Raw genomic sequence first — 20,676 nt, 5'->3', positions numbered from 1 at the left:
GCATGTTCCCTGCCCACGTATTTAACTCCAAAGTCGTCAACAACTAGTGAAAATGAAATAGGGCGCGTTTCGTGGGTAAAGAAGCCTGGAGTATGCTTGGCCTGATGGTATCCGTCGAGAGCTAAATGATCAATGAGGCGGTCGTTCACAATGCGGCCTGCATGTGGGAGACCGTACATTCCTTTTCGAATTTCCACTAGAACATTGCCTTTGTGAATTAGCGGGGCAAGCTTGTACTGTTCCATAATGCAGTCTGGTATATGGACTGCAGGAATGCGCATGTACTCGTACACAGGGAGAGGAGTGCCCAAATAAAAATCCTTGAGGTCACAGGTCATAAAGCGTGCGCCTTTGGTGGAAATGACACTGTTAACGAGGATCTTGATGGCTGGTAATGCAGCTGTAGGGGTACTTGTGGGTCCGTTGTACTCGATACGGTCGCCGCCGACAGTGAAACGGATGCGGTATTTTTCGGCCTTGTGTGGCTTGATAGCCGCTACAATCTTCAGGTAAGTGGCCTTGCGGTCGTGCGGCTTTGCGGTATGCGGAATAAAATGCATCGTGTCGGTGCCGGTGGGCATGTTGGGTTTGACGCCTTGAGACAGGCGGCCCATCTCATTGGCGGCGGCTTGAATCCATTCGGGGCCTTGTTCAGAATTTTTGAGTTTTGAATACTCGAGAGTGGCTCCGGAATTGGGGTCGACGACGGTGTTGGCGCTGTCGAACGAGTGTCCTGGGTATCGAGCGGCTTGTAAGCGAGTGCCGTGACTGTGCGGAGGTGTGGGGACCTTGGGAGAAGGTACGACGGGTGCAGGTGTTGCTTGGGTAGGAACAACGGATGTTGAAGCGGAAATTTTTTCTTTCAGTTTTCGAGCGGCCCTACGACGTGCTTGGCGAGGGTTGCAGGTGACAAGCTTGTATGTCTCGGCCTCGGAGTTTGGGGGAGGCACCCTCGGAAGTGACTGCGGAGGGGCGGCTGTGGCGGTCGGCACCCTCGGAAGTGATTCAGTGACCGGGTCTCGGAAGCGGACTTGACGAGGTGAAGAAGTCGATGCAGTTGGCGGACTTAGGGTTGCCGTGGGAGCAACTGGGAGGGATGAGTCAACTGGGTTAGCGGCTTTCGAAAAAATATCTGAAAGTTGCGAGAGGGCTTCGCGTTCGTGGACCGAAAGAGGCGACAAGGGGGACGTGGGAGATGGATGTGCCAGAGCATGGGCAAGATCGTGAGCAGCGGCGACAATTGTGTCGCGAGACGAGGTGCTGGGCATTTTGACTTGGCTGGGAAACCATGTCAGGGTGTCAGAAATGCGTTCGCTGGTGGTCTCCCTGATCCAGACGCGATAACATCGGTAATGGTTCATGGCGGGACCAACGTACCAGCCGTCGGCTGCGTGGGGGGCCCAGGTTCTGCGAATTGTCGGTTTTTCGTGTACAAGTACGCGGATGCCCGGGGGAGCCAAAGGGGTACAATTGTAGTCGAACGAGCCATGGAGTTGGGCCCAGGACGACAGATTTGGGTTGATACGAGACCCTCGAAGAAGGTTGAGAGTCATGATGGCTTGTGGGAGTAAGTGATCCCAAAGGTGAAGCGGAAAGTTCTTGTCGGTGCTGCACAAACCTGCAATGAAGTGGTTTTTGAACGTGCGGATTGCCCGTTCGGCGGCGTTCCGACGGTGCACGTGCGGAGGAGCTAATTGAAAATCAATGTCAACAGAGGACATGAATTGTTGTAACGCAGTGGAGGCTTCGTTGTCTAAGTGTTGGAGTTGGGGGCGCAAACCTTTGGAGGATAGCATGGCGTGAGCACGCTTGTAGGCGCTCAAAATCTCGGGACCGGTGCGGTTCTTCATGGCTTCGACATGAATAAAATTGCTATCGTAGTCATAAACCACTAGCATGTATGCATTACCGGAGCTTGAAGTGGTAACAAAGCGGCCGGTAGGGTCAGTAAAAATTTTTCCGGTGACTTCGGCGAAATCGGCGTACAAAAACTGCGTCCTGGCGGCTGGAGGGTCTTGTACGACGGGATTGGTGTCGAAATTGATGTCATCAGGATCAACAGAGGCAGACAGGGTGACCTTGGGCTTGGTTGAGCGTAGGTTGGACCGTTGCTGGTCAAGGTGTCCCTTGACCATAGGGACGGACTGTGGGGGGTGCCGTTTTACCTGTGCAGACGTGATGTCCGGAAAGGTTGTGAGGCGGCCTTCGTCAATGGCCTTGCACCATGTTGAAAGTTGTGGTGAGAATAAGGATGCATGAACAAAGGCAATGCGGTCGGCAAGGGTCCCTGAGTGGTCTCCGAGGTGATTCGCAAAATTTTTGTCGTGCACAGGCGCATGCAATTCAGTGGCGGGCGGATTGGGCGTTACAGGGGAGTCGAGGGTCCACAATCGGGTGTAGGGAGAACGGCCGCCGCGGAGAACGACAGTGTTATTGAGCTCAATGCGGACTGTGTCAGATGTGAACGTGGCGGTACAGCCGTGGTCACAAAGTTGGCCGATGGAAATGAGGGATCCATTCGAGAGACCGGGAAAGATATGGGCGGTACGAGCTGCCGGAGGAAGCGAGGGAATGTTGAGTTCGGTGATATGACTCGAAGTGATTGTGCGACCATCAGGGAGGACCACGTTGATGCCGGGGACCGTCGGTTGGCAATGTATGTGAGCAATGTTGGTGCTCAAAAAATGTCCGGTACAGCCAGTGTCTGCAATGGCGTCGGGAGGGAAAAATGGCGGGGAGGAAGCTAACGGAGGAGTGTTTGGTGCAACTGAAGACTTATTTTTGTTATGATAAGTATTCAGCGGCACACTCAACAGTTTGGCCGTCCCTCTTTCCTATTTGGGCACCGGTGGCGTGTATTGATAGGTCTTAGTCGACCCGCCTTGTTTGTCGTGCAATGTAGCGCCGGTTTTGTGCCCCAGGGCCTGTTTTTCACATGTCGCACTGGTGTGCTTTGTGTTGTGAACGATGCCGTGGGTCCAGCAATACAATTTTCCCTTGGTGACAGTACTCTGATTTGCGGTGTGGTAACCCGCAGAGCTGCTGGTGGCGGTGAGGGCGAGATCCTTGTTGGCCTTCTGGAAATGTTTTTTGAAATTTGCCAAAGTTTTATCGGCTTCATCTTTATAACGCCAGTCGCGAGAAGCAAGATCAAAGAGTCCGGTTTTTTCGATGATCTGGTAGCCGATGCGAGCGATAATACGTTCGTCCATGACTTGGCCAGACGCGATGATAAACTGATTGCCTTTTTCAAGCTGCTGGAAAAGTTGCTGGATAGGTGTTGGTGGATGCCAGGCGGCTTTCATGCGTTCGTCGTTAGCAATGAGATCCGAAGCCTGAATTTTACCAAAATTTTCCCAGAGATGAGAGAGGATTTCGAGGGGAGAGACTTTGTTAAAGCCTCGGGTAGGGTGACCGAGAGATTCAATGTATTCGATGGGAATGGCTTCAAGGAGTTGATTGCGAAACGCTTTAATGGCGTTGTGGTAAAGGTCAAAAAGCTTTTGACGTTTGTCGTTCTGACGGTTAGCTTCGACAATTTGAGGAGCGGTGGCGTTGGCAGCATGAACTGGGTCGAAAGGCGGCTGCACAGGAGGAATGCATGGAACGCCGTCGGTCATTGCGAGGTACTCGGGTTCGGAAATTACGAGAAAAAGGTGACCGTGTTGGCCGTCTCCAAGAGTGGAGGAAAGGGTCTCCGCATTGTCGTTGATTTCATACTGAAGCTGATGGAGCGACAAGTAATCGGGTTTGGTTGTCGCGGTAGCAATCGGTGTGAGTTTGCTGTGCGGAAACGAGTCAATGAGGTCTTTGGGAGTAGACTTGGTGGTCATGATGAAGAAAGCGATCGGATCTTTCGGATGTGGTTTTGTTGGCCTTGCAGGTTAGACTGGAACTTGTTTGGCAGACAACAGAAGAGAGGACGAGATGTCGTCGTGTGCGATAGGTGATATCGTGAGGAAATTGGAAAATTGACGTTCTTATTAGTTCTATTGATGAGCTCTACAAACGCAAGAACGCGAATGATGGAAATCGATGAACTAATAAGATTTATGACTAGTTTGAGAATCGTGATTGAGTTTGTATGATGCAGCTGAATCGCCAATGACTGTTTCATATGGCGATGACTTGTTTGAAATGTAAACGGGAAGACTAGAACGTTCGTAGGATGTTAAAGCTCTGTATGTAACCGTGATAGGTTCTTTGGTACTATCAATCTTGTCACAACGGATTGGGTAAGTATCAGTCTTGTCACAACGGATTGGGAAAGATTTAGTAGGCCCAATGGAATTATCAACACCTTTCTTGCGGAAGGAAGGTCGCGATTTTGAAGCAAGAGCGCGGCCAACAGATATATATATAACTCGCTTTCACGTTCGCTAATGTAAGTCCCTGTAGTTTGCACCAGGCGTCATCACGTTCCTTGACCGTGACCTTAGAAAACCCCCAGCTCCTGCATACGCAATAGGCGCTCGTCGTCTGTGGCTTCTAACAACCCCACATGTACTGCTTGACCGATCAAAGGCGTAGGAAAAACATAAGACTAACTGTAACTGTAATACCTAATGTAAGTACTAGACTGTGACAGCGAATTTGTACGCCCCAATAGAAAACCCCTACCATACGTCAAGCGGTACATATGGGGTTCATATCCCTAACAGTAAGTCAGTCTACCACCAGACAAGTCTATTACTTACAGTTAACTGTAAGTTAGGTATTCGTCTTATGTTTTTCCTACGCCTTTGATCGGCTATGAAAGTAGGTATACGGGATCCTTTCGGGTCCCCTTGGACGATTCTAGCTAGCTTACAGTTAATGTAAGTTAGCCCGTTAGTCTACGTTGCAGTTTTCTACTTGGACGATTCTAGCTAGCTTACAGTTAATGTAAGTTAGCCCGTTATTCTACTACGTTGCAGTTTTCTACCAATCAAGTACCGCGTATGGTACACTTGCTCACACTCCTGGTGGTCACTGTCAATCGAACCATTCCATTCCGCTCGTCACTGTAGAAAGCACGAAGCAGGTCAAAGAGGACTGACTCTGCTGGAGCAAGCAATATACTGTTACTGTTATACATTGGGTTCCTGGCTGGTCGTCGGTTTCGTCGAGTCCCGCACTGCGTTACGTTACACACAACCGGTCTCCCTACTCGCTGTCTTTCTTCCCCACCAAACAAGGCTCAACGGTCGATTCCCACTTGCTGTTACACAAAACCGGTCTCAAACTTTCCGCCCGAATGCGCTTCTACGCAAAATCAACACAACTTTACTACGGGATAACGCCATCACCGAATTGCCAAAAAGCGGGAATTCACACTCACTTCCTGCGCTCCTTCTTCTGCTCACAACTCCAATTGAGGCAGAAAGGTCGATTGACAAGCGAGAGACTTGGCCCGTCGTAAAAGCACACCGTCCATGTTGTCGCCCTCCAAACAAGAGCTGGTGGTTCGAGTATCAATGAAGGGAATACAGATGCACTCGCGGTAATAAACGACGCCACCTCCCAACGTCTGGCATATCGAGTGCATCTCCCAGAGATTCTTGGCTACCAGTGTTCGTACTCACCCGCATTAGTCCTCTTCATGAAACAAACGACGCACGCTCCCCTCGTCGGGCATGAATGGCTTTCGCAGCAGTACGGCATTTCTTGTCCTTGCCAAGCAAAGCAAAGCAAGGATCGTGATTTCCAAAAAGAACAGCGTATCGGAAACCGATCGGAAACAAATCAGTGGTAGAGATGAGCCAGCGAGCCCCGCCACACGAGTATTCTCCACAGAGAGAAGCTCCCGATTTGGAGGGAAAGTAAAGCGAACAGCCGCCACGGGGCGACGAGGTTAGACCCGCCAATTGGATTGTCATTAAGCGAACCGAAGATCCGCTGATAATAGACCGGGGCGAACGGGGGCGCCATATCCTCCCCACGACACTCTAGTACCAAAGGTACAGGGCAAGTCGTGGAACCTTCTTGGTTGAAAGGGACCATTGTTTACCCAGTGAACATGGGGTGCCTGCCAAGATAGGAACTGCACAAAGCTTTGTTATAAGTGTAATAAAACACAAAAAACAAATACCATGGAAACTCAAAAGCTAGTTATGTTACAGTTAGTTAGCTATTGCCAAAGCATTTGAAACTAGGCCATTACCCAGACCTGTTTTTCTACACAGCTCTTCTCAGTGCGGATCAAAGGCAGGCAGGCATGCATGCAGGCAGGCTGTCTGTCTGTACTGGCTAGTCCGTCTCGTCCATCTGGTTTGCACTGTCCTCGGAATGACGAAAAGGAAAATTCCCCAACACCGGACTTTTGGTGATCACTCTTTCTGGGACACCCACTGCCAATCCTACCCTGTCTTCCGTCGACGCGACGCCGTCCCTGACCCCGTCCGCCTCTCGTCGGACTCCGCGATTGGAGTTACAGACTCCGTCGTCGCCAATACGGTCCCCGTCAATCCGTACCGCCGAATCCGTCCCGAATCAATCCCTGCTCAACGGCGTGCCGGCGATGGATCATCCGACTCCTGTACCTCACCAGAGCACCGCCGAGAGCCAAGCCAAAACAAAACACAGGCCGTGAATGCGCGTCTCTCGAAGGCCTCATTATCACGGACCGGAAGGAGCGCTCCGACCAGTATACCGCCAAGTGCGGAAAGCAGAGACACCGGAATGAAAGTGCCTTTCCCCGGCACTGCCTACCCGTCGGAGCAATCATCACCAACGCAGAGTGTACAAGCCCTTTTCGTCCATTCTGAATCCATCCCAAGCAATTCTTCGCCACGCCTCCTCCACTCCAACGGACCCCAATATTGAGATCATCCGCCAAGCACTGCTGACTCCATCTTCCCAGGGTATCACCTTGGCGGCGTAGGTCAACGCCGCTTCGAACGGCACGCCGTCCACTTGCAATGTAAGTAGTAATATCAAGCTTAGCGGGAAGGTTGTGGCCCTAATTTCCTTTCATTTTGGTTCCTCCTACTGTTAGAAAAATCAGTCTGGCGCGCCAAAAAAATCACTCCATAAATAGGACATGTCTTGTCTGTTATTTCAATTCAATAAGTCAAATCAGGCACGCCACCCAATAGATACCGGTAGGTAGGGAGTGCAGGATTGCCAGAAGAAATTACGCTTATGGTACTTTTACAGACAGATCACTTCATCCTTTTTTCTTCTCGTCTCGTTTCCAAACTCGTCGGAGCCTCTTTTGTTCCGCATTCAAATCACTCACTGTCAGCACCATGGTACGTAACGTTGTATGTTCAACGCGACATGATATGCGTACTGTAAATTAGGGGGCCCTAGGGTATTTGTTGGTAGGGAAGAAAGGTCGTCGGCGTCGGCAAGAAGAACCCACCAAAGCCTTCAGGAGCCAATAATGCCCGACTGCGTTCGTCGAAAGCATTGCTTACTGCCAAATCAAATCCTGCTCTAGTGTGTACGAGGACGATAACAAGGACGGGGTCTGATTGCGTCGTCGCTCTGGATGCTTGGTTTTGCGTGGTCAACCTCATGCCTTTAGTGTTGCTGTATGATGCTGTTTCCTTACACTTCCCTTACTCACCAATGTTTCGTGTCCCTTTCTCCTGCATGGTCTCTTGGTCAACTAAATAATGTGCCTTACTTCCATTACCTGGAACTGAAACAAATACAATAGGCAAGCTCCCAAACTCCCGAATTCAAGCTCGTTCTCATTGGCGACAGCGGCGTCGGCAAGACGAGCTTTGTCAAGCGCCATTTGACGGGCGAATTCGAAAAGACGTTCGTGACAACACACGGTGCCGAAGTCCATCCCTTACTTTTCCACACCAACCGCGGACCTATCAAATTCAATGTTTGGGACACGGCGGGAACCGAAAAGTTCGGTGGACTTCGCGACGGGTACTACATCCAGGGACAGTGCGCCATTATCATGTTCGACCTTACTTCCCTCGTTACCTACAAGAGTGTTCCCAATTACTACAAAGATCTCACGCGCGTCTGCATGAACATTCCCATTGTGCTCACGGGAAACAAAACGGATGAAATCATATTCCCCTGTAAAAAGAACATGCAGTACTACGAAATCTCCGCTAAATCCAACTACAACTGTGAAAAACCCTTTCTGTCTTTGGCCCGCCAACTCCTTGGAGACAGTCAGTTGCACTTTGTGGAAGCACCCGCTCTACAGCTGCCGGAAACGCAGATCGATGACGTACAGCTGCCGGAAACGCAGATCGATGATGTCACCACACAAAACAGCAAAGCCGAAATGCTGACCGCCGCCGCCCCCCCTATTCCGGAAGATGACGAGAAAACTGTCTAATGTAAGATGCAACCGTAAACAATAAGCACATGCACTCACTTGCACACCACATCCTACTGGCCACAAGGCAGAAAAAATCTTGGATGTTATATTAGACTGAACATGCTAGTCCATTAATCCATGGAGTCCCAAAGACTTCACGAATGAACAAAATGAGCCTGTTTCTATCCACAAGCCTTACGAAAAGTCTCGTGCTACAGCCACAGAACATTTCTGTTCTTGTTCAGTTGCCAGCTGTACTATAAAAGGAAGCTATGTACCAACCACTACTGGTACAGGTTTCCGAATATTTAGAGCGATTAATTCTGGCATTTGGAAATTAAAGATTGACGGCAAATGAGTTTTTCGCCTGGAGTATACATATGCGGTATACGGCCGGTCTCGACGGCATAATTAATGCCAAACGCGAACTGCTTACCTTTGATCAGAGACAAAGAGGACACTGATCCACGTAAGATGCCCTTAAATTCTGGTTGGGAAAGGTATGTGGCAAGGAGGTTTCCGGGTCTGAAGGCCAAAAAATTCTCTCCCACTTGTTTTGATCAAGACTTGGAAGGTGATTGTATATTGTCGTGTCTTTGTGTGGTGATGGTGGTGGTGGTGGGGGGCGGTCGCGGGAACTCTCTTTGATATGGCCGCCGAACATAGACTCTGACTAACTTTTCGATAGAGCTGCTTTGAACTGTCTCTTTCAAAATTAAGTTCATGTTCAGCTGAATTGTTCCTTCCCCTAGATGAACGGATTGGAGAGAGTCATCGACAAGTCGTCTCAAGCAGCAACCCGTCGCTCATAGCGTTCGTAAATTGTAGCTAACTTACATTATTTTGGCTTTGACGGAAGACAGAGGTTTTGTTTTGAACATTCGAGTTTGCCTGTCCCCCCGGTTTCTTCTATTGTCGCGTCGGGAGTGTAACCCCATATCAATCCTTCCGTGCAAAATTGTGTTGAGACTTGGGAACAAACGAGCTAGGGGATGTTTTGGCGTTCCTTTGCAGTCACAATCAATACAAATCCGAAATGCGAGTTCCTCTTTCGGTTACTCGATTTCGAGACAAGCAGACTCCAGAACAAGTCGCGCTTTGTTTGTGTTGTCAATGCAGCTGCTTCCGATGTGGCAGCTCGGACTGGGCGCTCCTGTTACTGTCGATACGGAAGCATCGGCCTTGCGCTTGGGACCTCGCCCTCCTGTTTTGTCGTGTCCCATAGTATTGCGTGTTGCCGAGACGAAAGTTGCAGCGCTCGAACAAAATTGAAGCATTCATGGATAGGTATCCGATGCACACAGACAGAATGTAATGTACAATAGTTGCACTACTTTGGGTCCGCCCCGTTCAGCCCCTGCTGGATCAAGGGCAATATGCATCTCGAATATGCATTCGAAACTTGATCAAGAGACTGGGCAAAACCAAGTGTAGGGTCCGCCTTGTCCGGGAAGGGATCTTTTACGGCATTTCTCGCAACTATAAGCTGCGAAAATTGGGCGTGATACCCGATTTCGATCTCTTCCTCATCGAAATCTGTTTCTTCCATGGCGCTAAACAATGGCTGTGTAAGGATAGCGATTGTGGTAAGGATCACTTTTGACCAAATGGCTTGCCCAATGGTATCCTTCAACATGGCTGAGTATTGACAAAGCAGCTTAGTGCGCACACAACAAGCTTGCACTTTGGCTTCCGTACGCTGGACCGGGGGATCCGTCGTCACACGTGGGATCCATACATGCTCCAACAAGTTCGATGAAAAGCCATTCTGCATTGTGTTCATATAATTCAAAAACACATTCGCGTTACACTTGCCAATGAAGAGAGCTGTGTGTAAAACCGGACATATTTGGGCATTTTGCCCGCTTGCAACCGTGCCGACACCAGCTGAAAGAATGTAGCAATACCCGTTTCCATTTCTTCTTGTGGAAAGTGAAGAATCGCTGGTAACAGCACGTCAAATGTATTGGTCGCTGTAGCTCTTGACGAAATCAGCTTTTGGAAAGCACCCAATATGTGATTTTACTTGTCTCAGCAACTCTGGTGCCGCCTACGAATGTAGGCTTGCATCAGACATGACAACGCCGAACATTTCCACGCTTATCCCAAAGACCCGGCCGGGGTCAGCAACGGGGGAAAGAGTGCTTGGTAGGCCGTATCCAAGCCATTAGGGCGATACTCTAGTAGCTGTGCCAAGACTTGGGAGACGGAAGGTGTGAACTCCTCAATATCCATTTGCAGCACTATGTTGAATAGTTCGAACAAGAGAGGTTGAGGTTCAAATAGTGCTGTGGCAGTGTGGTCTACGGAGCACCAATGGTGGACCATGCTCTCGTAATGCCGAGTAACATTGGAGTATCGCACATGAAACAGGACCGAGTGGTTGGTTCCGTCCTTTTCCTTCACCACGAAATGTGGACAGTGTGCCGTACCGTTGGCATCCTTCCTTGGCTGCCATCTCATGGCGTATGGTTGTCAACACATGGAGGCCATCCAGACGATGGGATCCCGAATCGCGACGGCAGCAAAACATTGTCGGCCTCGAGGTCTTTGTCGTGAGCCGCTGTTGAAATCTTCGTCGTCCACTGCCGTGTGCCTACCTCAAGGCACCTGCCATCGTATGCCCAGTGATCCAGCAGGGCCGTAAACCTTTCTTGCGGAAGGAAGGTCGCAATTTTGAAGCAAGAGCGCGGCCAACAGATATATATAACTCGCTTTCACGTTCGCTAATGTAAGTCCCTGTAGTTTGCACCAGGCGTCATCACGTTCCTTGACCGTGACCTTAGAAAACCCCCAGCTCCTGCATACGCAATAGGCGCTCGTCCTCTGTGGCTTCTAACAACCCCCCATGTACTGCTTGACCGATCAAAGGCGCAGGAAAAACATAAGACTAACTGTAACTGTAATACCTAATGTAAGTACTAGACTGTGACAGCGAATTTGTACGCCCCAATAGAAAACCCCTACCATACGTCAAGCGGTACATATGGGGTTCATATCCCTAACAGTAAGTCAGTCTACCACCAGACAAGTCTATTACTTACAGTTAACTGTAAGTTAGGTATTCGTCTTATGTTTTTCCTACGCCTTTGATCGGCTATGAAAGTAGGTATACGGGATCCTTTCGGGTCCCCTTGGACGATTCTAGCTAGCTTACAGTTAATGTAAGTTAGCCCGTTAGTCTACGTTGCAGTTTTCTACTTGGACGATTCTAGCTAGCTTACAGTTAATGTAAGTTAGCCCGTTATTCTACTACGTTGCAGTTTTCTACCAATCAAGTACCGCGTATGGTACACTTGCTCACACTCCTGGTGGTCACTGTCAATCGAACCATTCCATTCCGCTCGTCACTGTAGAAAGCACGAAGCAGGTCAAAGAGGACTGACTAACTCTGCTGGAGCAAGCAATATACTGTTACTGTTATACATTGGGTTCCTGGCTGGTCGTCGGTTTCGTCGAGTCCCGCACTGCGTTACGTTACACACAACCGGTCTCCCTACTCGCTGTCTTTCTTCCCCACCAAACAAGGCTCAACGGTCGATTCCCACTTGCTGTTACACAAAACCGGTCTCAAACTTTCCGCCCGAATGCGCTTCTACGCAAAATCAACACAACTTTACTACGGGATAACGCCATCACCGAATTGCCAAAAAGCGGGAATTCACACTCACTTCCTGCGCTCCTTCTTCTGCTCACAACTCCAATTGAGGCAGAAAGGTCGATTGACAAGCGAGAGACTTGGCCCGTCGTAAAAGCACACCGTCCATGTTGTCGCCCTCCAAACAAGAGCTGGTGGTTCGAGTATCAATGAAGGGAATACAGATGCACTCGCGGTAATAAACGACGCCACCTCCCAACGTCTGGCATATCGAGTGCATCTCCCAGAGATTCTTGGCTACCAGTGTTCGTACTCACCCGCATTAGTCCTCTTCATGAAACAAACGACGCACGCTCCCCTCGTCGGGCATGAATGGCTTTCGCAGCAGTACGGCATTTCTTGTCCTTGCCAAGCAAAGCAAAGCAAGGATCGTGATTTCCAAAAAGAACAGCGTATCGGAAACCGATCGGAAACAAATCAGTGGTAGAGATGAGCCAGCGAGCCCCGCCACACGAGTATTCTCCACAGAGAGAAGCTCCCGATTTGGAGGGAAAGTAAAGCGAACAGCCGCCACGGGGCGACGAGGTTAGACCCGCCAATTGGATTGTCATTAAGCGAACCGAAGATCCGCTGATAATAGACCGGGGCGAACGGGGGCGCCATATCCTCCCCACGACACTCTAGTACCAAAGGTACAGGGCAAGTCGTGGAACCTTCTTGGTTGAAAGGGACCATTGTTTACCCAGTGAACATGGGGTGCCTGCCAAGATAGGAACTGCACAAAGCTTTGTTATAAGTGTAATAAAACACAAAAAACAAATACCATGGAAACTCAAAAGCTAGTTATGTTACAGTTAGTTAGCTATTGCCAAAGCATTTGAAACTAGGCCATTACCCAGACCTGTTTTTCTACACAGCTCTTGCCAGTGCAGATCAAAGGCAGGCAGGCATGCAGGCAGGCAGGCAGGCAGGCTGTCTGTCTGTACTGGCTAGTCCGTCTCGTCCATCTGGTTTGCACTGTCCTCGGAATGACGAAAAGGAAAATTCCCCAACACCGGACTTTTGGTGATCACTCTTTCTGGGACACCCACTGCCAATCCTACCCTGTCTTCCGTCGACGCGACGCCGTCCCTGACCCCGTCCGCCTCTCGTTTTCTGATCAGGAAGTACGAAAATAGAAGTAAGGAAAGAGCTCCCGCAGTATTTCATAGAGTAGCAATCCTGTTTATGTTACTTAAACCAAACAAACGCCCACAGATTCCTTGACAAAGAAAAGTAGTGACAAACGACAAATGCACCGTCTGTGATGTGTAATGACATGCCAAAGTGTCACATGAGCTACACATCCATACACACAAGGTATATTATAAAAGCCTATCGCATGCGAATACAAATTCTATTCCTTCCTGAATCTTTCTGTTGCAGTATATCTGCTGACTGTCAGTAGCATTATCTCCAACAAATATTCTTTGGTAGTGGTCATTGACGACTAGTCGCAATTTCTTTCGTCAAACGCAACAGCTTCTCGGTACAAACACTCGTGCCAAACGTCAAAGCTCCATAGTCGCGTGTTGTTTGAGTCTTTGTGCTTCGCCACTATTTGTAGTGGTTGCCCATCAAGGCAGTCCTGCAAATGGATACTGCCAAAGAGGGAACTGAGCTCAATGGAAAACTCCTGAAAGTTGAACAAGTGCTGCAGAAACTCAAACGTATATATGTCCTCCGGATTGGTTTGCAGACTTGCCTCCTTGCTCCCAAATACTTTATCAAAGCCCTTTTTCCGAAAGCGAGCTCGTGACGTTGTACTACTTGCCGTACTTGCTTTTCCTAGCAAAGTTTCTTCGTCACGAGTTGGTTCTTCTAACTTGGCTTCAAGATCGAATTCATCGTAGTTATTCTCAATACTTGATGGCGTATTACGCTGCACCCTGAGGGATTGCGCCGTGCTACCGAGTGGCGTCAAACTATGGGGATGGGAACCTTCCAATTGCGCATCTAGTTGTGGCGCAAGGAAGCTTATGACTTTCATGGCCCCCTTGACGACGCATTTTGCGGGCAAACGCGCCGTCTTGCGAGTCAGCTCCAAACCCGCCACACAACGTGTCCACGGAATACTTTGCTTGAAACGACCGCGCATCACCACTTGGTAACGTCGTTTCACATTGGCAAAGTACCCGATCTGATCATTGTATGGTTCCGGTGTAGTACCTTGTGTGTGACGTAACCGGACCAGCATAGTGCCGACAAATAAGTCCGATTCAAAATCTGTCACTAGCGATTCTCCGTCGGGCTCATTTCCATTATTCACGGGAAGGATCATACAGTTTGGGCACATGCGATAGGACTGCAGACGCTGCAGGAGCTCGTCATGACCTTCTGGCATGGCAGTTGCAGATATATGCACGTTCGCCTCTTTCCAGTGGTCCTGCAAAGCTTGTGGCCAGGTCACAGGGGATTGACCAGACGGATAGTCGGACGCTTGCCACAAATACGACGACGATGTTGCCTTGGCAAAACGAATGCCTCTGATACGAACGCCAGATCCAGGTGTAGGTCGCATCAAAAGTTGACCTTGGGGCCAAAGCTGTGGTGGGACGATCGGCGCGGTATGCTTTTGACAATGGCAAGTTGCCGGATGCCCCTTGGTGGCTTGAGCGACGGGAGCTGTCACAGATGACGCCGCCTCGTTTACCGCATTGATGCGGTGGAGACTTACGTGGTGCTGAACCTTGCGGGGTTTTCGGAGAGATTGGCGAGGCGTGTGATGCTTAGAACCAGCTTTATAAGTAAAGAAACGTGAGCGCAGTAGGGATTGCGGAAGTTGAGACGGCGCAGCAAGACTAGATTGCGGTCCTGACTGCTCCAATTCCCCCTCGTCTTCTTCCATGAGCTTGGCCGCTAACCCCGCCTTCAGGTGTCGCTCAAAAACACGTTCAAAATTTTCTAGAACGGCTGGATTTTCTAACAATCGCTTCGCACGACCAGCATAGAGTTGTTCTTGAGATTGCGCTGTACCAAGATATGAGGTAATCAAGTCGTACACGGACTGCGTATCAAAACTATGCTCTCTTTCGGAATTGCTGCCTCCACACAGATATTCACAGTACAAATGTTGCAAACTAGCCATGACCGAATAACCATTCGACACTGGCACGTCCACAAGGAGTTCCTCTCCTCCTGCTCTAGCTGCATCGTCAAACGCACTTGCCTCGTGCAAGAACGAATTTGACTCGGATTGTGATGCTTTAGCCAGTCCGGTACAATTGGACAGGACGTCGATTTCGCGACTACATTTCAATCGCTGTTGCGATTAATGCGTAGCGGGAACGGTAGTTTCGCGCGGTGTCGTCAAGGCCTTACACTGGCCTGGGTCCCGAAGATCATGTGTTTTGCTTATTAGTCCGTTCCGGCCCTTGTTGTTCAAAGTGCTACATGCACGACGCCTTATTTGGGAAAGAAATCGACTGTGAACTGAGTTTGTCTCGTTACTGAAAGCCTCGATTTTCCTTGTTGTTCTTGGAATGCTGGATGGGGCAGAACGAGACTGAGGGCTCAGCTTGCGTTTATTCCTACGCCCAAACAAGCGAAAAGATCGTTTCGACGTCCAAGCCTCTTCCTCACCCACACTCCCGATTGATGTATTGGGGGTTGAAACCGTTGCTTCCTTTCTGTCTCGCAGCGAAGGGAGTGCTGACAGTGAGGCAAACGAAAGAGAAGCGGAAGCCTTTTGCTCCGTCGTGGCGGTCCTCTTGCTCCACATAATCCGCTTGCGAATCAAGGCCTTCATTTCAGTTAATATCTTGCACAAATTGGACCGTTCTTTGACTCCGGACAGTAGTAAAGAGCTTTCTTGCGTTTTTCCTCAAGGGATGGTTACTTTCGATCCTTCGTGTCTAGGTCCCTGCCTGGTCCTAATAGTAAAGAATACAACCGTTTTTTTATGTGGTGCAACTCGACATTGTACCATCGTGATCCGTGGGAGGACGGAGTATCGAGGAGGAGCTGTGTCTCCCAAACTGTAGCATTGAGCGACTAAAATCGTACAAGAGTAGCATCAGTTCATGATTGGAATTTTTGCCGATGGTATGCGGCTCAGCATCCTCACAGTCAAAACATATCACGATCTGGACGAGCGGATAGAAAACTGTAGTGACACCTGATTAGAATTGTGCGAGATCACTCTAGCCATTCTAGCTACTATTCTGAGAACGCTCGGAGAGCAACCTGAAAGAAATTTGTCAGAGATCTGCACAGACAAAAATGATCAAGTGGACAGATTGCAGACGTTTTCCGTAATGGTTTTCTGCATAGACCAATCCTGGTACAACGGATAGGTTGCAGACGCTTCACGTGAATTTTTCACGCAAGAAATATTACCAAGATGTCATTCACAGTCACCTACTGTTAACTGCCTGTGAAAAACAAGGGACCAGACATAGCGCTTCATGCAGTCTACCTCACTGCCAACCAGAATGACAATCGAGATAGGGAAGTTGGCACAGCCTTAGCAGTTTGCAATGTAAGATTAAAAATAATGTATTGTATTGGACCTGGTATCACCTTGCCAATCGCAAAAGCTCATCTTTCGTTCTTCATGTCGACGACTCATGTGAAAAGTAAAACTGTAAACCAACAGCTCCCTTCCGTTCCAAAGACCATACATCCATCAGCAAACTTCCATGCCCACATAGACTCTGTTTTGCTCTCAACTACGCAACGGACAAATTGCAGACTCGAAAACCGCATTTTGCTCTCCTTTGTTGCGCTGCTTTCTGTGCTTTGCGTGTGTCATCCTTACTGCTTTCTTTGATGTTATTCCAAATACAGAATGTAGATCTTTGAATATATGACAAAGTGTATAACTTTCGCGGTCGTCAAGCATTGCACGAGTTCCAGACAGCCAAAGACTCTGAAAACCACACAGGGATTGGGCTACACCTACCATTGGGCAATGGTGAGGGTTCCTATCTCATGGAAGCCCAGCGAGATCTCGCCAATGCGACAAGCTACGTCCAAAATACGGCCAATCCATCCAGCGCTTTCTCAAAGCCCATCCACTTTTGTACTTGTGAAGAGTGGCTGTTTTGGAGAGATTTGCACTCGCATACAGCCGGTAGCAGTATGGAAAACTACGGACACCTTATTTCGAGACACCTGACACCGATGCAACACCCTACTTTGCTCCATTTACTAGATGTGGATCCAGAGCCGTAAATGGAAACTGCTGAAAGATTCTTGGCCGGCAACACTCCTTGGTAGCAGGTTCAACTTGTAATGTACCGTGGGGCTACCCCGCTGTGGGACATAGATGACTCGACATGGCTTGATGCGTGGGCTGCCGTTGGACCTCATGTAGAAAAAGTATTGAAAAACGGAAGAATACCAATCACTCCTCCTTCTTTGTGGTTGCCATTCCCATGGCTCCACGTTGAATCGTTTGAACAACCAAAAGGGGTGAAGCAATAGAAGTCACATATCTGGTTGGGTTGGATACGAGTAGCCAAAGATTTGCATTAGCCTAGGATCAAGATGCTGTTTGACGTAAGCAAGGTCGGCTCTGCTCATGCCTTTCCAGTGATGGTTCGAGGTTCCGTAGCGTACAATGGCGTCGACATAGTTAGTCTTTTTCGTTCCGTGAACTGCGCCCTTTTTGGCCGACTCCACCATGTAGCGGAATGGTCCACTATTAAGTTTGCCACCGGCGCATTCACAGACCTTCTGGGTCACTTGCCTGGGATGGAAAATCAAGTCTTCGAATCGTAGGAGCAATCTCGGCCAGGACACGTCGAGGTACGCACCGTACCATTCGTTCCAATGATGGACCATGCTTTCGTAATGCCGAGTGAAATTGGAGTACCGCACATGAACCGGGACCGAGTGGTTGGTTCCGTCCGTTTCCTCCATCACGAAATGTGGACAGTGTATGGTACCGTTGGTATCCTTCCTTGCAGTTAGCTGCCATCGCATGGCGTACGGATGTCGACACATGGAAGCCATCCAGACGGCGGGATCCCGAATCGCGACGGCAGCCAAGACATTGTCCGCCTCGAGGTCTTGGTCGTGAGCCGCTTTGTGCCGTTGTCGAAAATCTTCATCGTCCACCGGCGTGTGCTTACCCCAAGGCACCTGCCACCGTATGCCGGGGGATCCAGGGCCGTGAACTTTTATGCGGGCGGGAAGGTGGCAATTTTGAATCAAGAGCGCGGCCAAGAGATTTGTCCCCGTGTTGAATGTTCCCGCAACGCCCAAGAAATGTTCGGCGGGGTTGGAAGATTGTTGAAAGGCGTCGCAGACGCCTTGATCCATCCCGTAGATGCGGGGTTGGTGCCCGTACAGTGCCGTGACTTGTGACCAGGACGGGATGGATGCCACGATTTCGGACGACAGGGTGCGCACGTCCAGACCAGCTTCTTGCAACAGATTCAGGATTGGGGCCTTGTCGGGGTGTATCAATGTATGGTCGTGCGGTAGTTGGTTGGGTTCGAACAACACGCTAGCGTTCGCCCTTGCTGCGTGGACGATCACTTCCGACGCTTGCAGGTCAGTCGAGGTTTGTTCTACCAAACGAAGAAGATACAAGGCATTGACCCAGCAAAAAGCGAGGCCCAGAATGGACAGCATTCCCCAAACGACGGAAGAATGATACGTTTGTCGGCCCGGAGGCTTGGGCATTGTGCCTCTCGTCCGTCGTAGCTTCGCGTCCATTGCCGAACCTCCGCTGAGTTAGGCTATCGTGGACGTTTACAGCCTACGGAAGAGTAGGGTCTGCACCACTGACTGGGTTGCCGTGTGCGTCGGCGGCGGCCAAGCGGTCCGGGACGCAGTCGCGTCATGGTGAGGGCCGAGGTCGAGCGAGGTCGAGAGCCGTTACCATACCATTAGTCGCTTCCGTTGGAATGGAAGATTCAAACGAACTGTGAGCTGTGCAAATCCAAAACTTGTATTTTGAAAAATAATACTTAGGGAAGTTAAAACCGTTTCGAACGTGGAAACCATGCCAGACCCCGGGTCGATTTACTTGTTATTCTACACTGAAAGGGACCGTCACTTGGGGTTGGATCGTCTGACAGTGAGATCTCCTTCTCATGTCACTAGTAGGAGGTTGCCGTCCAAGTCACACAGGTCATGCGTATTACAAACGTATTGTCTCGCGAGTCGAGTACATATCGGCACCGTTTCAACTTTTTATGCGTGATTGCGTAGAGATAATACTCCTTCCGGCACAATGAGTTCGGCGTCGATTCGACAGGGGTCGCGACTCCACGACTCCAAAATCTCGTGTAAGTACGCGGGGGATGAGAAAGACACGTCCAATTCGTGCTTTAGAAAGACAGTCCGCAGCCATTCGGAATTCGAATGGGCCACCCGCATCAAATCGCGACGCACCGGTTTGAATTCGTCATTGCAAATGTCGATCTTTCGCGCATCCTTGTAAGCCTGCTCCGTGACGTTCTCGACGTTCTTGCCCGGTCGGTCGTGGGGGACATCCGGTAGGGGCTGCCGTAATCCCAAAAAGTCTTGCACGTCTCGTCGAAATTCGCTTGCTCGTGTAACGTTCGTGTCCGCCAACTGGGAGACTTCAAATAAAAACACCGGATTCGGCATGTACGGAACTTGCGAAACATTGTACCATTGTCGGCGATAGTGGCCCACAATGCCGTCTTCTAGACGTGTCGCCATCCGGGGCCCACTTTTGTTCGTCTTCCCTAGCCGGAGTAAACTGTAGGCAAAGTTGCCCTTGTCCGTGCATGTGTTTTTCGTACCCACGGAGCACCGACCAATGAGTCTGTTGGGATGGGGCATCTCGTCACCTTGTTGGTGCAAGTTCTGTACACGAACTACGGAACGTAGGAAAGATAGTGTCAGATGTCTGTCGTACAGGCAACCATCACGGGTACGCATCACCAGCGGTAGAACCGCCTGGAACGGTTCTAGCGTTTCTTAGAAGAAGATAACGTACAGTTGTAGAGACTCTCGAACCACTTCACGGGATGCCGTACACCAATAAGCAGCTTCGTTCGTGGCCAATATCTCCGAAAGGAAGCCAAGATGTGAGGTTGCGTTATTTCGCCCGGATTCTTGTACCCCCGCTTGTACTCCGAACCGGGAAGCAAATCAAAATAAAGTAGCGAAATCAAAGTGTCCACGTTACCGTACATTAGCTCCCAGATTTCTTGTCTAAAACACTGGACCTCGGAATGATCCGCTAGCCAGTTCATCATGGTGGTGGTACCGCATTTTCCAAAACCGATAACCGCAAAATCAAGCAAAAACTGGACGTCTCCAACAATGGTGCGGTTGGGCCCAAGCAAATCGTGAAATGCTGGACGATCAAGGTTCTTGGTATTCTGTTGCTCTCGAAATGGAGGAACAAATCCTGGTCTGGTCCGATCGTGTGCTTGCCGTGGTGACTCGCGTGTTTTTCTTGATCGCTGCGAATAGGCCGTGTTTGTATTTTTCCCTGGGGTCTCGTGGGACTTTCGCTTCTCCCTCGACGACGGTGATCCTACAGAATGTCTCGCTTCTTGCCTCGGCGCCTGAATCGACGCCAGATCAGAATGTCGCTGTCGTTCCACTTTGATTGTAAAAATAAGGCTCGTGAATGCAGTCATCAAAATGAAACAGGCTAACAGGCTGCGAATCCTTGACAACATGGTCCGATCTGAGAAAGACTCTAGAGCATTCCGATTTGCTTGCCAAAAGGAACAATGTCCGTCTCCAAAAGGGTGGAGTTTCTCTTGTGCATGAAATTATTCTAAATAGGATTTGGTGGCTCCGACACGATATCATTACTTGTAGGACA

General features: G+C 49.6%; 7 protein-coding genes across 7 annotated transcripts; 2 read left to right on the top strand and 5 right to left on the bottom strand.

The window, feature by feature from the left end:
• Nucleotides 1–862: 862 nt before the first annotated feature.
• Nucleotides 863–3,833, bottom strand: PHATRDRAFT_40843 (predicted protein; the record flags this gene model as incomplete). The annotated part of the gene is made up of 3 exons (XM_002184788.1): nucleotides 863–879; nucleotides 1,067–2,774; nucleotides 2,847–3,833. 3 exons carry the CDS (start codon nucleotides 3,831–3,833, stop codon nucleotides 863–865), a joined length of 2,712 nt encoding a protein of 903 aa, XP_002184824.1.
• A 2,434-nt stretch (nucleotides 3,834–6,267) lies between these two features.
• Nucleotides 6,268–6,804, top strand: PHATRDRAFT_40842 (predicted protein; the record flags this gene model as incomplete). The annotated part of the gene is made up of 1 exon (XM_002184850.1): nucleotides 6,268–6,804. One exon carries the CDS (start codon nucleotides 6,268–6,270, stop codon nucleotides 6,802–6,804), a length of 537 nt encoding a protein of 178 aa, XP_002184886.1.
• Nucleotides 6,805–7,229: 425 nt separating this feature from the next.
• On the top strand, nucleotides 7,230–8,293 carry Ran2 (predicted protein; the record flags this gene model as incomplete). The annotated part of the gene is made up of 3 exons (XM_002184849.1): nucleotides 7,230–7,232; nucleotides 7,309–7,422; nucleotides 7,646–8,293. 3 exons carry the CDS (start codon nucleotides 7,230–7,232, stop codon nucleotides 8,291–8,293), a joined length of 765 nt encoding a protein of 254 aa, XP_002184885.1.
• A 1,702-nt stretch (nucleotides 8,294–9,995) lies between these two features.
• Nucleotides 9,996–11,146, bottom strand: PHATRDRAFT_49994 (predicted protein). Its single transcript, XM_002184787.1, has one exon. It carries the CDS (start codon nucleotides 10,736–10,738, stop codon nucleotides 10,376–10,378), a length of 363 nt encoding a protein of 120 aa, XP_002184823.1. The 5' UTR covers nucleotides 10,739–11,146; the 3' UTR covers nucleotides 9,996–10,375.
• Nucleotides 11,147–13,084: 1,938 nt separating this feature from the next.
• PHATRDRAFT_49993 (predicted protein) lies at nucleotides 13,085–15,971 on the bottom strand. Its single transcript, XM_002184786.1, has 2 exons — nucleotides 15,202–15,971; nucleotides 13,085–15,174 (listed from the first exon to the last, which is right to left on the bottom strand). Exons 1-2 carry the CDS (start codon nucleotides 15,658–15,660, stop codon nucleotides 13,363–13,365), a joined length of 2,271 nt encoding a protein of 756 aa, XP_002184822.1. The 5' UTR covers nucleotides 15,661–15,971; the 3' UTR covers nucleotides 13,085–13,362.
• A 976-nt stretch (nucleotides 15,972–16,947) lies between these two features.
• Nucleotides 16,948–18,689, bottom strand: PHATRDRAFT_49992 (predicted protein). The gene has a single exon (XM_002184785.1). It carries the CDS (start codon nucleotides 18,576–18,578, stop codon nucleotides 17,343–17,345), a length of 1,236 nt encoding a protein of 411 aa, XP_002184821.1. The 5' UTR covers nucleotides 18,579–18,689; the 3' UTR covers nucleotides 16,948–17,342.
• Nucleotides 18,690–18,896: 207 nt separating this feature from the next.
• PHATRDRAFT_49991 (predicted protein) lies at nucleotides 18,897–20,566 on the bottom strand. Its single transcript, XM_002184784.1, has 2 exons — nucleotides 19,834–20,566; nucleotides 18,897–19,711 (listed from the first exon to the last, which is right to left on the bottom strand). Exons 1-2 carry the CDS (start codon nucleotides 20,525–20,527, stop codon nucleotides 19,059–19,061), a joined length of 1,347 nt encoding a protein of 448 aa, XP_002184820.1. The 5' UTR covers nucleotides 20,528–20,566; the 3' UTR covers nucleotides 18,897–19,058.
• Nucleotides 20,567–20,676: the final 110 nt, after the last annotated feature.

Source organism: Phaeodactylum tricornutum, chromosome 26, assembly GCF_000150955.2.
Source record: "Phaeodactylum tricornutum CCAP 1055/1 chromosome 26, whole genome shotgun sequence".
NCBI lineage: Eukaryota > Bacillariophyta > Bacillariophyceae > Surirellales > Neidiaceae > Phaeodactylum > Phaeodactylum tricornutum.
This window is presented reverse-complemented; position numbering and strand designations above follow the sequence as displayed.

Coding starts and splice junctions, on each gene's coding strand:
- PHATRDRAFT_49994 (XM_002184787.1), bottom strand. CDS start 10,738: ATGAGATGGCAGCCAAGGAAGGATGCCAACGGTACGGCACACTGTCCA.
- PHATRDRAFT_49993 (XM_002184786.1), bottom strand. CDS start 15,660: ATGAAGGCCTTGATTCGCAAGCGGATTATGTGGAGCAAGAGGACCGCC. Junction 15,175..15,201: donor CGACACCGCGCGAAACTACC/GTTCCCGCTACG, acceptor TAATCGCAACAG/CGATTGAAATGTAGTCGCGA.
- PHATRDRAFT_49992 (XM_002184785.1), bottom strand. CDS start 18,578: ATGGACGCGAAGCTACGACGGACGAGAGGCACAATGCCCAAGCCTCCG.
- PHATRDRAFT_49991 (XM_002184784.1), bottom strand. CDS start 20,527: ATGTTGTCAAGGATTCGCAGCCTGTTAGCCTGTTTCATTTTGATGACT. Junction 19,712..19,833: donor GTTCGAGAGTCTCTACAACT/GTACGTTATCTT, acceptor TACGTTCCGTAG/TTCGTGTACAGAACTTGCAC.